Source organism: Heterodontus francisci, chromosome 13, assembly GCF_036365525.1.
Source record: "Heterodontus francisci isolate sHetFra1 chromosome 13, sHetFra1.hap1, whole genome shotgun sequence".
In the NCBI taxonomy this organism is placed as follows: domain Eukaryota; kingdom Metazoa; phylum Chordata; class Chondrichthyes; order Heterodontiformes; family Heterodontidae; genus Heterodontus; species Heterodontus francisci.
Window position 1 is genome coordinate 118,788,058 of NC_090383.1, and position 13,068 is coordinate 118,801,125.

At 46.7% G+C, this 13,068-nt stretch overlaps 1 protein-coding gene across 1 annotated transcript; it reads right to left on the minus strand.

Annotated features, from left to right (window-relative positions):
- Window positions 1-1,479: 1,479 nt before the first annotated feature.
- Window positions 1,480-12,841, minus strand: mtrf1l (mitochondrial translational release factor 1-like). Its single transcript, XM_068045578.1, has 8 exons — window positions 12,784-12,841; window positions 11,598-12,153; window positions 9,855-9,934; window positions 8,253-8,436; window positions 7,333-7,496; window positions 6,437-6,554; window positions 5,905-6,041; window positions 1,480-3,286 (listed from the first exon to the last, which is right to left on the minus strand). The coding sequence occupies exons 2-8, from the start codon at window positions 12,037-12,039 to the stop codon at window positions 3,074-3,076; spliced, it is 1,338 nt and encodes a 445-aa protein (XP_067901679.1). The 5' UTR covers window positions 12,040-12,153; window positions 12,784-12,841; the 3' UTR covers window positions 1,480-3,073.
- Between the last annotated feature and the right edge of the window lie 227 nt (window positions 12,842-13,068).

Sequence of the window (13,068 nt, forward strand, 5' to 3'; positions counted from 1 at the left end):
CACCCCAGTATCTGTCCCTTTACTTGATGACCATGTAAGCTTGAGTTCATCTGCATTCTGTATCCGAGTATTGAATCCACAAACCTTTGTACCATTTACCAGGAAGATTAAGGTCATTATACGAGCTCAAGTCTGCATTGGCTTAGTGAAAATGCCACAATTATACTGCTACTGACACAGTTAACACACTAAAGTGCTGATACTTTTCAATCTTGTTTCTCACTGGTAATATAAATGTTTTGGGGCAACGTTCCATGGGTTCTGAGTTAATGCCCTCGGCCTGGAGTAATTATTTTTTTTTTTAGATACAGCACTGAAACAGGCCCTTTGGCCCACCGTGTCTGTGCCGACTAACAACCACCCATTTATACTAACACTACAGTAATCCCATATTCCTACCACCTACCTACAATTTACCTATCACCTGCAAGTCTTTGGCTGTGGGAGGAAACCGGAGCACCCGGCGAAATCCCACGCGGTCACAGGGAGAACTTGCAAACTCCGCATAGGCAGTACCTAGAATCGAACCCGGGTCCCTGGAGCTGTGAGGCTGCGGTTCTAACCACTGCGCCGCCCAAACATGCCTGATCCTCCCCGATACCTTTTCCATGTGCTCATTGTTTAATCTGAGCCTGTACAGTAAGTGCCATTATGCTATTTGACCAAGGGGTGAGCACATCACAGCCAATCAAGAGCTTCAACCAGATTGCCACCCCTCTGACCCAGGGCACTGAGTCCAAGTTGAGTGCTCGCATCAGAATCTGGCTGAGCGCAGGTCCCCAATTCAGAGGGTGGAGGGTTAGAAGCTTGGCTTCAAGGTAGGAGTTACAGGACACATTCCCATTGCCACAATTACATGGACGTGTGGCACTGTCAGAGGTGCCCCCATCTTTCAGATGAAATGTCTGTCCTCTCAGGTGGACATGAAAGTTCCCACAGCACTTATATGCAAGAAGAGCAGGAGGCTCTCACCCATGTCCTGGCCAAAATTACCAGAAAACATATTACCTAATCATTTATCCTATTGATATTTTATGGGATCTTGCTGTGTGTCAACTGGCTGTCAAGTCTCCTGCATTACAACAGTGACAGCACTTCAAAAGTACTTCATTGGCTGTGAAGGACTTTGGGACATCCTGATCTCGTGTATAAATCCGAGCTTTCCTTTCTAGTTTTCTTTTACTAAGGGCAGAGCCGCACTGGGACTCCACTCATACAGGAAGGGCAGCAGCACAGCATGGAACTGACCCTTCCTCCTTGTGTGGAAGCACCATACAAAACCTTACACAGGTAGAGCAGAACATTGACGAAAGCCTTGCATTTCTATAATGAAAGCAAAATACTGCACATGCTGGAAATCTAAAATAAAAACAGAAATGCTGGTAATACTCAGCAGGTCTGGCAGCATTTGTGGAGAGAGCAACAGAGTTAACGTTTCAGGTTCTGATGAAAGGTCACAGACCTGAAACGTCAACTCTGTTTCTCCCTCCACAGATGCTGCCAGACCTGAGCATTTCCAGCATTTTCTGTCTTTATCCCTTGTATTTCTATAGCACCTTTCACCACATCAGGATGTCCCAAAGCACTTAACAATCAAGTACTTTTGAAGTTTAGTTAGAGCTATATTGAATTGGGAGGCGGATTTTACACCTGATCCATTTTCAGACACTCTGCTTATATAGTTCATTAGCATTTATCAATAATCAGCATTTCTTAATGCTCTCCACTCACGGCCAAGAGTTTCACTGCACAGCTCCATCCTTTCCTCACCTGACTTGCACATATTTGAATTATTTGCAGGGGTCACTGGACAGTGAGTTATTGGAGGAAATACCCACTCATTTCTCCCTTTTCTTTGCACTTGCATCCCAACTGTCACAGCAAAGCGATCCCAGCACACTGAAGCTGGGATTTGCTGGTCTAGATGGCTCAGTATCACAACGGAGCCAGAGGGCTCAATCACTCACTTGAATTTATATAGGTGCTTAACATCTTGCCCTTACAGAGACCCTTTAGCACAGGAATACATCCCAAGGCGCTTCACAGGAGCATTATCATAAAAAGACTGACACTGAGCCACAGAAATATTCGGACAGGTGATCAAAAGTTTGGTCAAAGCGTTTTAAAGGAGAAATGCGAGGCAGAGAGGTTTAGAGAGGGAATTCCAGAGTTTAGGGCCTAGGCAGCTGAAGGCATGGCTGCCAATGGTGGAGTGATTAAAATCACGGGGCGGGGGGGGGGGGGGGGGGGGAAGGAGGGAGATGCGCAAAAGGTCAGAATTAGAGGAGTGCAGAAATCTTAAGGAATTGTCGGACTAGAGGAGATTACAGAGATAGGGAGGGGTGAGAACATCAAGGGATTTGAAAACAAAGGTAAGAATTTTTAAATCAAGGCATTGCTTGACTGGGGGCCAGTGTAGGTCAGCGAGCACAGGGGTGAAAGGGGATCAGGACTTAGTGCGAGTTAAGACACAGGCAGCAGAGTTTTGGATGAGCTCAAGAATATAGTGGGAGGAAGATGGGAGGCTGGCCAGGAGAATGTTGGAATAGTCAAGACTGGCAAATAACACAAATGTAATAAAAGCAAAAAAAAAATGCTGGAAATACTCAGCTGATCTGGCAGCATCTTTGGAGAGAGCAGCAGAGTTAATGTTTCAAGCCAGTGACATTTCATCAGAACACAAATGTAATGTCATGCAAGTCAGCAGAATAAGCTCTCTATTTTTAAACTGTATTCATTCACTCTTGGGGTGCAGGAAAGGTCAGCATTTATTGCCCAACCCTAGTTGTCCTTGAAAGTTGGTAGCGAGCTGTCTCCTTGAACCACTGCAGTCCGTGTGGTGAAGGGGCTCCCACCATGCTGTTAGGTAGGGAGTTTCAGAGTGGAATTTGGGAAGCTGGCTAGGAATGTGTTGGAACAGTTGAGTCTGGAGGTGATAACGGCATGAATGAGAGTTTCAGCAGCAGATGAGCTGAGGCAGGGGAGAGTGGAATTCAAGATGGAGCAGGATTGACGTGCATGGAATATAGAAGTTTAGCAAAGTCCCTTGTTGAGTCCTAACTAATGCCTTGGTTCATTCTGCTGGCTGCGTACTCTTTTCCAGTAACTCAAGGAGGGATTCGCTGTCAGCCAGGCCCTTCAGCTCCTCAACCATCTCGTCCAGGAGCTCCCCCCCCAGCATGAAGCTCCTCAAGTCATAAAGTGACTTTCCAATCCGATGATCCGTAATCCTGTCCTGCGGAAAATTGTATGTTCGAATTTTTTCCGACCTTCCCTTGGTCCCAATCTGGTAAAGGAATTGCAGAAGAAAAGTTGGCAGATAACTTGATCTTATTGAATGGTGGGGAAGACTTGAGGGGCGAATGGCCTACTCCTGCTCCTATTCCTTATGTTATGTTCAGAAATTGCTTAAAATACTCAGCAGGGTAACTAGAATAACTCGTCTTCAGTTACCCTTTTCTCTATTCTTGGGTGTTATGTTGTTTACTACGTTACAATGGTGACTACACTTCAAAAGTACTTCATTGGCTGTAAAGCACTTTGTGATGTCCTGAGGTCATGAAAGGCGCTATATAAATGTAAATCCTTCCTTTCTACTTGCCTAGCCTCTAAACAGGTAATAAATTTAAGGAGCTTCGTGGGCCAGTTTTGGGATGACAGAGGCTAGTAAACGCTGAGGAGATATCTCCACTTGTGTGGAACGAGGGCCAAAAGCAGAGGCCATAAATATAAGATAGTCACTAATAAATCCAATAGGAAATTCAGGAGAAACTTCTTTACCCAGAGAGTGGTGAGAATGTGGAACTCACTACCACGGGGAGTGGTTGAGGTGAACAGCATAGATGCATTTAAGGGGAAGCTAGATAAACACACAAGGGAGAAAGGAATAGTAGGATATGTCGATAAGATGAGATAAAGTAGGGGTGGGAGGTTGCTCGTGTGGAGCTTTTACATCAAGTATGGACTGTTTGAAAAATAGACTTGCATTTATATAGTGACTTTCACAACCACCGGATATCCCAAAGCACTTTACAACCAATGAAATATTTTTGAAGTAAAAGCAAAATACCGCAAATACTCAGCAGGTCTGGCAGCATCTGTGGAGAGAGAAGCAAAGTTAACATTTCAGGTCAGTGACCTTTCATCAAATACTTTTGAAGAGTAGGCACTCTTGCAGGAAACACAGCAGCCTATTTGTGCACAGCAAGCTCCCACAAACAGCAGTGTAACAATGACCAAATAATCTGTTTTTGTGATGTTGATTGAGGGATAAATATTGATCAGGACACGAGGGAGAACTCCCCTGCTCTTCTAATGTCTCATCTGAAAGACAGCACCTCTGACAGGGCAGTACTCCTTTAGCAGTGCACTGGGAGTGTCAGTCTTGATTTTTCTGCTGAAATCCTGGAGTTGAACTTGAACCCACAACGCTGTAACTCAAAGGCAAGAGTGCTATCAACTGAGCCACAGCTGACAATTTATACACCAAAAGGCTGGAGTCTGGGCTCCAAATTCTAAGTAAGTGCCTTACAAGGAATGGGGGACGGGGTAAGATTGAGCCGTGCTCATTGCATGGCCAGCAACACTACAGCCGCAGTCCCACTGTGTCCCTGTTGGGGGAGCTGTTGGTCAATTTGAACACTGTTCTCAGCACTGCCACCTCCAGAATGTTGAAGAAACTGCGATAGCTTACCTGCCCTCAAATTACATCTAATCTACTGCACAGAAAGAGCCCATTAAAATAAAATAAGCAAGGAAATCTCTAGGCCACAGGACTAGAGTGTTTTCCTGTAATAAGCTGGTATACAATTATGCCAGTTGGAGAGGAACACTTTTCTTTAAAAAGAGGAAGGGGCTGGTGAAAAATAGGTCGATAAATAGAGAACCTGGAGAGAAAAGGGGCCCAGTGAGAGAGATAGAGTGCCTGGTGAGACAGAAAGAAAGAATGGGGGGGCGTGCAGTGAGAGAGAGAGAGAGAGAGAGAGAGAGGGGGGGGGGGGCCCTGGTGAGAGAGAGAGAGAGAGAGAGAGGGGGGAGGCCTGGTGTGAGAGAGGGGGGGGGGGCTAGTGAGAGAAAGACAGAGTGAGGGAGAGAGAGGGGGCCCTGGTAAAAGGAAAGAGAGAGGGGGGGCAGTTTCAATGCTGGTCATAATTGGTCATAATTTATAACCAGGTTATTCTGTCTCTCAGGTCTGTTCTTTTTTATTAGCGTTGGGGTGTGAATGACAGTAGCATGACAGGTATTTCTTGTCCTTCCCTGGTTGGTCAGAGGACATTAGAAAAGTGAATGACTTGCATTTACATAGCGCCTTTCACAACCTCAGGACTTTCCAAAGCGCTTTATAGCCAATGAAATATTTTGAAGTGTAGTTGTTGTTATAATGTGGCAATGTAACATCCACGAAGAGAGATGGGGAACTGTAGACTAGTTAGAAAATGTGGCAGCCAATATGCGCACAGCACAATCCCATAAACAGCCAAGTGTTTAAATGACCAGGCCATTTACCTGAACCTAGAGGAAGTGTAAATAGTAAAAGCAGAATGATCAGCAAAAACTGCCATCCAAAAACAAAATGTGGGCAGAGGTCACATGTTTCTATATGGGTTGAGGGATAAATATTAGCCAGGACACCAGGGAGACCACACCTGCTACGGAGGACAAAAAGCTGGAAGATAAAGCAGAGAAGGATCCCTGTGCAATGATTCCCGCATGAGTCGGATAAGGGCAGGGTTGGGCTTGCCTGTGATTCCTCCCAAGGTCAAACAGCCCAACACTCACTTTTCCGGGCTCCCACCCGGAGAATGGGCTTGCTGTGGAACCGGAACCCACAGCATTAGTCAGGACAGATTGGGGGAGGGCAGGGGGGACCCGAAGGGAGAGGAAAGCAAGGCCCCCCCCAAGTACCTGAATCTTCCGAGCACTACGGCGTTTTGTAGTCTCCTCCTCCAGCTTCATGCTGTATAGCTTGGCTCGCAGCATCTGCATTGTCTTCTCTCGGTTCTTCAGCTGTGATCTTTCCTGCTGGCACTCAGCTACCACACCTGTCGAGCAGCAGAGTGAGCCAGTTATTAAAACGAAAGAACTTGCATTCATATAGCACCTTTCACAACCTCAGGATCTCCCAATGCGCTTTGCAGACAACTAAATACATGTAGTTAGTGTAGTCACTGTTGTAATGCAGGAAACACAGAAGCCCATTCACTGCTGCATAGAGTTCCATTGCCTCCCCATTGATATTCCTCCCCCAATGACCTTCCTCAATGTGGGCAAAAAATTCTCAGCCTCCCCTACCACCCCAGCCCGAGTAAAAAATTGCAACAGAAACTTCAATATTTTTTCCCCTCCGCATCTCCAATGCTCTTCCAGTTGCTGTGAGTTAAAGTTCATGACTGTACAAGAGGCATAGAGCTGCTTGAGAGTGGAGGACTGCTGTTACCTGTCGGGAGGTGCAGAATGCGAACTGCACTATCCGTTGTGTTCACGTGCTGACCCCCAGCCCCACTCGCGCGTTTCGTTTCTATCCGTAGGTCCTTGGGGTTGATCGTCATGTCAATCTGATTGGAGAAATATCAAGGTAACTGTTTAATCTACAAATGCCTGGGGTCAGTATCCACTAGTCACAAAATATCCAAATCTGGCCTCCAGTGTATCCCAAACGTCCTCTGTCCCTCCATTGGCAGCTGTGCAGGCCCCAATTCATTCAACAAACCTCACTGCCTCCATCAAGACTCTCCTTAAAACCGATCTTTAGGCAAGACAGGCATTTATTGCCCGTCCTTAGTGTTCTCTGAAGTGGCCTAGTAACCACCTTCTCGGGCAACCTAAGAGTTAACCATTTATTGAGGGACTGGAGTCACACAGGCCAGAATGGTTAATGTACTCGGGGATTTGAAACACTTCTGATATATCCAGCTTTTATTTATTTATTTTAAACTGAATTCAAATTCTCAAACAGCCATGATGAGATTTAAACTCATTCTCTGGATCACTAGTCCAGTAACATATCCACTACGCTACTGGGCCTTTTGGAGGAGCATGTTCCAGATTTTCACTGTGTTTGATGGGGACAGTGTAGAGACAGCTTTACTCTGTACCTATCCCTCAGAGATCTCTGCGTTCCTCCAGTTCAGGTCTTTTGTGCATCCCCAATTTTCATCGTACCACCATTGGTGGCAGTGCCTTCAGCTTCCTGGGCGCAAAGCTCCGGAATTCCCTCCCTAAACCTCAGTCTCCCTCTCCTCCTTTAAGACGCTGCTAAAACTTTTGGCCTAGCTTATGGGTACCTATCATTTGGATCAGCGAGTGGCTCTAATTGAGGAGGACTGCAGATACCTCAGTAGGCTGTGGTAATATGGCCACAGTCATAGTGCTGGTGTGAGTCCTGCCTTGCTTTTCAGTTTTGGGAACCCGTTGGACTCTGTGCACTCCCCCCTCGTACTTCATGTGCTTGTAGGACTCCAGGCCACTCAAACTGGCTGCAGCGTGTCGCAGACCCCCTGTGGAGAGAAAGACCACCTTTAATTCTAACTTAAAGGAACAGTAAAACATACTGAATTTAAAATTCTCATCCTTGTATTTAAATCCCTCTACACCCACCCCCTCCCTATCTCTGTAATCTCTTCCAGCTCTACAACCCTCCGAGAAATCTACCCTGCTCCAATTTGGCCCCTTGCACATCGCTGATTTCCATCGCTCCATCATTCACTGAAGAAAATGTGACAACAACTTGAATTTATATTATAGAAACAGAAAATGCTGGAAATACTCAGATCATCAGGCAGTATCTGTGGGCGTTTCAGGCCATCAGAACTTTCCAGCATTTTCTGTTTTTATTTCAGATTTCCAGCTTCTGGGGTATTTTGCTTTTGCACTTGCATTTATATAGCTCCTTTAACATTGTATAACATTCCAAGGCACTTCACAGGAGAGTTATTAGGCAAAATATGACACTGAGACACATGTTAGGCAAAATGATGAAAAATGTGGTCAACGAGGTGGGTTTTAAGGAGCATCTTAAAGGAGAGAGAGAAGCAGAGGTTTAGGGAGGGAATTCCAGAGTTTAGGGCCCAGGCAGCTGAAGGCACTGCCGTCAATGGTGGAGCGATGGAAATTGGGGGATGCTGGAGAGGCTCAAATTGGAGGAGTGCGGAGATCTAGGAGGGTTGGAGGGCTGGAGGAGGTTACAGAGATAGAGAGGAGCGAGGGCACAAGTGGATTTGAAGCTTGACATGTATTAGGAATCAATGGTGCACCTAGCTCACTGTGACGGTACTCCAGAACCTCAAAGTGCCAGTTCTTGTAGGCAGCGTAGTTCTGGTACATTTCAAACATCTCTGCTGTGAACAGCATGGACTCCTGTCCCCCAACTCCTGCCGTCACCTCCAGAATCAGGTCATTATCATCCGCTTCTTCAGCAGGGATCAGGAGTGAAATTATCTGAAACGAAACAGGAGGGGGACAGAGGTGAAAGGAAAACAAAATTTCAAAACCACTACACTGGAAGCTGTAGATGAGAGAGGGTCTGCTGATAGGTCAGACCTCCTGGGCTTCTAAACTCCCTTCCCATCACAACTTTTGGAATCCTCCTCTCATTCCAAACCCAGCATCCATCCCCTTCCACCCTCATTGTGAGGATGAGGGCTCATCGTACCCTCTCTGACACCGATTCCTTCTACTGACAACTTTGAACTCTGTACCGCCCTCGCCCTCCCTTCCTCATAGCGTTAGCTTGGCTGTGTTGGTAGCATTCTCACCAGTGGGTCAGAAAGCTCAGGAGAGAACCCTACTGAGGCTGAGGATTGAAGAGTTTCGCAAGGTTGGAGATGTTCCTGTTAAACTGAAGGCACTGTCAGATCCCGGGGTACTGTTAGAAGATGAGCACAAAGTTCTGTCTAGCATTATCTCCCAACCAAGACCACTAAAAACACATTCATACCATTTCATGCTATGGGATCTTGCTGTGCACAACAGGCATTAATCCTTTTTGTGATCCATAGGCATGAATGGCGAGGGATTGAGGGAGAAGCCACGGCTGTTCTTGTTAGAGCAGAGAAGGCTAAAGAGGGGTTTTGATAAAGTAAATAGCAAGAAACTGTTTCCAGTGGCAGGAGGGTCAGTAACCAGAGGACACAGATTTAAGGCAATTGGTAAAATTACCAGGAAGATGAGGACTTTTTTTTTTCCAGGGCTGAAAGGGAAGGGGAGTGGGAATAATTGACTAGCTTTTTAAAAGAGCTGGCACAGACACAAAGGGATGAATGGCCTCCACCTGAGCACAATGGCTCTAAGCTATTCCTTTAGGGAATGATGTTAGGGAGCAATAGTTGCCAAGGCTTCCCATGGTTGGGATTGTCCCTCCACAGTCTCACTGAGAGAGATCCTGCACCTTCCATTTACCTGGGTCCAGTACCTGTATGAAGCCGTTGCACAGTGACCTTTACTTTCACACGGGCTCAGTGATCAGATTCAGATTTCTGACCCCAATAGATTTCCACATCCTCTGCCAATGGGCTCACAGACTCCATCGACATCACGTGTGGTCCAACACATCTTACTGCAGAGGACAATTCCTGCCCTTAACCCAGAGCTGAGCTTCTGACCCCATAATCGGCTCCATCACTAAGATTGCCTACTTATACCTCCACCCCTGCCTCAGCTCATCTGCTGCTGAAAACCTCATCCATGCTGTGGGAAATAGCCTCCTCCTGTTCCTAATGTTTCTTACTGCCTCTCTTGACATGCCCCGAGAGGTTTTAAGACACAGAGTGTTGGAAGCGACAGGTTTGACAAACCAAATGTCCTTCTCCCATTCTCACTTTTCCAGCAGTCTAACACGTGCAGGGACTGGTTATTACCTTGGTCTTTAGAACTCGGATGGCTTCCTGACAAGAACTCTCTTCACTTTCAGCAAGTCTCTTCAAATCAACATCCTCATCTGTAAAACAGATACTGTTCATCATTTCCTTCAATCAGATCTCACCGTACACCATCAGTTAAAACACAGAGCAACAGTCAGACGGGAGCAAACCGTGCTTCAAACACTTGGAGAGGGCAGCGGTTTATGTAACAAACTGAACAGCACCAAGTGGATAATTCACAGGGGCCACAAGGAGAAATGAGTCACAAGGTGGAGGAGGATCAGGAAGGTAGTTCATGCAAAACAAACCGACCGCTCCTTCCCTGCCTTATGATATCTGACTGTGTCTTAAACAATTCCACAACCCTCCCAGTCAGATCATGCCATGTGCTGATTAATTGTCAGCCAAGGCACTCAGCCTGAGGCAGAAGGTTGTGGGTGCAAGTCCCACTCAGGAGTCTCAAGTAGATTATTCAGGCCAACACTCCCAGTGCAGTACTGAGGGAGTGCTGCACTGTTGAAGGTGCCATTTCCCTGAATGAAACATTACACAGATGGCCCATCTGCCCTCTCAGTTGCATGTAAAAGATCTATTTTGAACAGCATGGGGGGTTCTCCCCAGTGTCTTAGTATCCAGTATTTATTTGTCCATCAACATCACTGAAAAAAGATTATCTGGTCATTATCACATTGCTGATTGTGAGAGCTTGCTTTTATTTAATCTTTCACATGATGTGGGCATCGCTGGCTAGGACAGCATATTTTGCCCAATATTAATTGTCCTTAAGGAGGTGGTGGTGAGCTGCCTTCTTGAACCACTGCAGTCCATGTGGGGTAGGTACACCCACAGTGCTGTTAGGAAGGGAGTTCCAGGATGTTAACCCAGTAACAGTGAAGGAACGGCGATATAGTTCCAAGTCAGGATGGTGTGTGACTTGGAGGGGAACTTGCAGGTGGCGGTGTTCCCATGCATCTGCTGCCCTTGTCCTTCTAGGTGGTAGAGGCCAGGGGTTTGGAAGGTGCTGTCGAAGGAGCCTTGGTGTGTTACTGTAGTGCACTTGTATATGGTGCACACTGCTGCCACTGTGCGTCGGTGGTGAAGGAAGTGAATGCTGAGGTTGGTGCATGGGGTGTCTATCAAACGGGCTGCTTTGTCCTGGATGGTGTCAGCCTCTTGAGTGTTGTTGGAGCTGCACCCATCCAGGCAAGTGGAGAATATTCCATCACATGCCTGACTTGTGCCTTGTAGATGGTGGACAGGCACTGGGGAGTCAGAAGGTGAGTTATTTGCTGCAGAATTCCCAGCTTCTGACCTGCTCTTGTACACAGTGTTTATGTGGCTTGTCCAATTTAGTTTCTGGTCAATGGTAACCCCAGGATGTTGATGGTGTTGCTGTGTGCAAATGAGCTGCCGTGTTTCCTACGTTATAACAGTGGCTACACTACAAAAGTAATTCATTGGCTGTAAAGCGCTTTGGGACCTCTTAAGGTTGTGAAAGCAGTTATATAAATACAAGTCTTTCTTTCACAAGGCACGAGTATAGATAGAATTGTGGATGGCTATCTTGGAATAATCTGAATGCAGTAGCAGATCTGCCCTGGTGTTGTTTAGTCAGTTGGGATGTTCTGCTGTTACACTGGGGAAATGGGATGGGGGCAGGAATTGTTCAGGAAGCATCACAAGCAGCTTCGCAGATAATAAGAGCCCTGAAGAGCACAGTGAATGAAGTGTGTCCCTCACCTTTCAGTAAGGTCTCAATGTCTTGCAGCTCCTGCATTTTGAGTCTCAGCTGCTGAAGGTCTGTCACCACCGGTGCTAGCTCCGTCACTTTCCTCCTCAATGCTCTCACCCTTTCCTCCTTCCCCTCATCCTCTTCCGGGGAAGCCTGGAAGGAATTGAGCCTCTCCACAGACTGTGTGTACTCCTGCTCCAGCTTCTTTAGGTAAGCTTGTAGCGAGCTCCGTGCAAAGAGTCCCTCCACCACCTGCGTGCTGGCACTGAAGGCACGAGCTGGATCTGGAGTCCCAGTGGGGTGGTTGACGTAGAGGGGCCTGTGAAATCCATGCCTGGCCTTCTGCCGAAAACACCTCCTAACACACAGGGGCACAAGACAGCTCAGTGTGTGCAGTCGGCAGCTCGTGGCATTCACAGTGATTAAGAGAGTCCGACAGAGAAACAACATGTTCCCACACAGGGTTGCAAGTCCCGTCGATGGCACGACTGGAGAGCGATAGAGTCTTGTTTTAAGATGCACCAGGAAGTTTCAGATCCAGAATATTTCTTGGAGATTTTAAATCTACAGGACAGAAAGTACACACAAACATAGATTTCAGTGAAGCTGCAAAAATAACTTGATGTCTTTTACTGACCCCACCTTCCTAATACAGTTCAACAAAAATACACTGGGATAACTTTAAACTGAGGCCTGTTTGCTCTCTCAGGTTGATATAAAAGATCTCATGGTGCTATGAAGAGCAGGGGAGTTAACACGGCACCCAATTTGCACACAGCAAGCTCCCACAAACTGTGAATAACCAGACAATCTGCTTGTGTGATGTTAATTGAAGGATAAATATTGGTCAGGCCACTGGGGATAACCTCCCTGCTATTCTTCAAAATAGCAGCATGGGATCTTTTAGGTCCAGCTGAGAGGCCTCAGTTTAACATCTTATACAAAAGACAGTACCTCTGGCAGTGCAGCACTCCCTCAGTGTCAACCTGGATTTTTGTACTCAAGCCTCTGGAGTGAGACTTGACCCCAAAACCTTCTGACTCAAGAGGCGAAAGCGCTACCCACCGAGCTGCAAATATATAAATGCAAATACTTTTCCTTGCAGAGAGGAAGGGTGTGCAAATAGCTCAGGATTGTATGTGGGCGACATTGGGACAAGCTAGGCTTTTCCTGGCCTCCCTATTCAGGACCTACCTGACTGCAGCCCGCACACATGCCGAGGGTCCGCGAGCTCCAGGCTGACTGCCTCCAAGCTCCGCCCCTGCCCACAATCCACTCTGTCCACTCTGCGTATAGATCGCTTTCCCAGCCGCGAAGCATTGTGGGGCAGCCCCACTGCCATTAGTGCCGCCATTTCCGGGTTGCAGCAGGGCAAAAGAGGTGGAATGTTTAGTGCAACCAGTGTTTTGTTAAAAAATATATTTTTGCACAGCATAATTAGAAATCTGGTATTTTATCTGCTGTGATCTAATCTACCAA